We start from the raw sequence: 2,570 nt of genomic DNA, 5'->3' as shown, positions 1-2,570 counted from the left end.
TATATATATATACATATCTACTATACGCACACACACACACACACACACACAGATTTTTATATGTATTTATATATATATATATGTGTGTGTGTGTGTGTGTGTGTGTTTATATGTATGATGATGATGGTGGACTCCCCTATCAAAGATGATATACGAACATTCAGTTTTTTGTTTGTTGACCTGCACAAATGATTTGCTTACAGTGATCATATGTATGTGCTGTACATTAGCTCACTCTCTCCATCAAATCAATGTTGTTTGAACAGGTGCACAGTATACCACAAGTCAGTTGTCGAAATGATTATAGAGCAACATGAGGTGAAGTGTCTTGCTCAACAACCTTATGCATTATCGTTATCATTTAATGCCCATTTTCCATGCTAGCATGGGCTGAATTTAAAGAGACAAATGTCAGATATTCTCTATAAAAATTTCTGATTTCAAATCAATAACATACTTTACATTTGAAATACTAATACAGAAGTATTGAGTAATATGGAGTAAATTCAGCAGCAAATAATAACTTACAATACATTGGATTAAGAACTCTTTGGATGAAGGTAGAAAACTGCCTCCAGAAGTCAGATGCGCATCATCTGTAACCCAGACAGCTTTCTGCCTATTTTCCTTTCAAGGAGTTTTCAACTGTGTTATAAGCCATTATTTATCACTAAATGTGCTTCGAGATACATCATTAACAAAGCCATTTTGACACAAAAAATTACTGCATCCCTATGACTAACCACAGTATTTCTTTGAAATTGCCTAAACAAGTCAAATGAAGAGATCATTATAAAACAATGTTGAAACAGTATGAGCAATACGTGTTAACTATTTGAACAAGAGAGAGATCAATAATTCAAATTACAAAATATCTTTCTTGTTCTTCTTACCTTCTGAAAACAGTGAATGCGAAAATTTGTGACAGAGTTTCAAATAAAGCAGTTATGAAGAAATTTAGGAATCGGTTGCCTGAGAGCCTAGTTGTCATTAAATAAAGTCCATAGTAGGTCAGTGAAGAGACAAAACTAGACAAGAAAAGAAAAGTTATTAGAAAACATAACAATGATCTTTGAAGTTAACAATGTTGATTCATTGATATAACAAAAATAATGACAAGAATTTTGATGCATTTAGCAGTATATTTAAGCAATGATATGTGCAATACCACCTACAGTATGTATATATACAGGATGTGATGGGTAAATTGTTACCATTTTATATTTTTAATTTCGTGCATATGCATTGTTTGTTTTTGATTTTGTCGACTACACAGTATAGTAGGGTCAGTTGGACACTGTCTTTGAGAAAAACAGCACCATGACACGATTCACTCCACCAGAAATTTGGAAATGACATGCTGTACTACTTGGTATTTGTGCCAGAAGCTCCAATACAAACATTTCAGAGTGTCTGTGTGTCAGTCTGAGGACAGTGTAATCTGAGGACATGTACCAAGCGTGATAAAAATCAAACATCCTGTCAACATCATGGTGTTTCGAGTGACCACCAGTGATGCAACGTTATGCCTCCATTTAGCTTCCCACACAGCCTCTGTCTCAACACAGAGGCCTACATCAAGTGCCTGCAGGAGGTAGCGCTGTCCTGGGTTTAGAGGGTAGCTGTTGGAAGACCCTATGTCTGGCAACAGGACTCTGCTCCATGCCACACAAGCAGGAGGATCCAGTCATGGCTGTCAGACAATTTCTGTGACCACATCACTGCTGACATCTGGCCACCTAACTCCCCAGACAGCAACCCCCTTGATTATTATGTGTGGGGTGCAGTTGAGCAAGAGACCAACAAAATTCTTTGTAACATCAAAGATGAACTGAAGGCAAGGATTATGGCAGCATTCACCAACTTAAACAAGGAGACCATCCAGAAGAGTTGCCAGAGATCCCAAAGTCGTCTGGAGGCTATGTTTGCGGTGATTTTATTGAATAAATTTACTGTTTAGTATTTCAAGATATTTTTATCTAATTTTGGTAAATATATCTGTCAGTGAGATGTCAGTGTTATTTTCATTTTTGCATAATTTAGATGACAATTTATTCACTGCAACCTGTGTAAGTGTGTGTGTGTGTTTGAGTGTATGTACACACACATACATACATACGTACATGTCTGTCTATCAATATCTATCTATGTATCTGGCTATCTATCTATCTATTCATCCATCCATCTGTCCATCTAACTATCTGTCCATCTAACTATCTGTCCATCTAACTATCTGTCTATGTATGTATGTATGTATGTATGTATGTATGTATCTATCTATCTGTATGTGTGTGTGTGTGCATGTGCAAATATACACTTATACTATATATAATAGGTGTAGGAGTGGCTGTGTGGTAAGTAGCTATAGGTGTAGGAGTGGCTGTGTGGTTAGAAGCTTGCTTACCAACCACATGGTTGCGGGTTCAGTCCTACTGCATGGCACCTTGAGCAAGTGTCTTCTACTATAGCCTCGGGCCGACCAAATCAGTGGATTTGGTAGACGGAAACTGAAAGAAGCCCGTCGTATATATGTATATATGTATGTGTATATATATATATATATATATATA

At 36.6% G+C, this 2,570-nt stretch overlaps 1 protein-coding gene across 1 annotated transcript in view; it reads right to left on the bottom strand.

Annotated features, from left to right (window-relative positions):
* Positions 1 to 2,570, bottom strand: part of LOC106873227 (solute carrier family 22 member 6-A) — a 32,872-nt gene that overhangs the window by 18,727 nt on the left and 11,575 nt on the right. The window contains exon 6 of the mRNA XM_014920495.2: positions 894 to 1,028. Coding sequence (XP_014775981.1) covers positions 894 to 1,028 — 135 coding nt within the window. The remainder of the gene's footprint in view (positions 1 to 893; positions 1,029 to 2,570) is intronic.

Source organism: Octopus bimaculoides, chromosome 12 (assembly GCF_001194135.2).
Source record: "Octopus bimaculoides isolate UCB-OBI-ISO-001 chromosome 12, ASM119413v2, whole genome shotgun sequence".
In the NCBI taxonomy this organism is placed as follows: Eukaryota; Metazoa; Mollusca; class Cephalopoda; order Octopoda; family Octopodidae; genus Octopus; species Octopus bimaculoides.
Note: the sequence above shows the minus strand (reverse complement) of the source record. Positions and strands in the feature narration are given on the sequence as shown.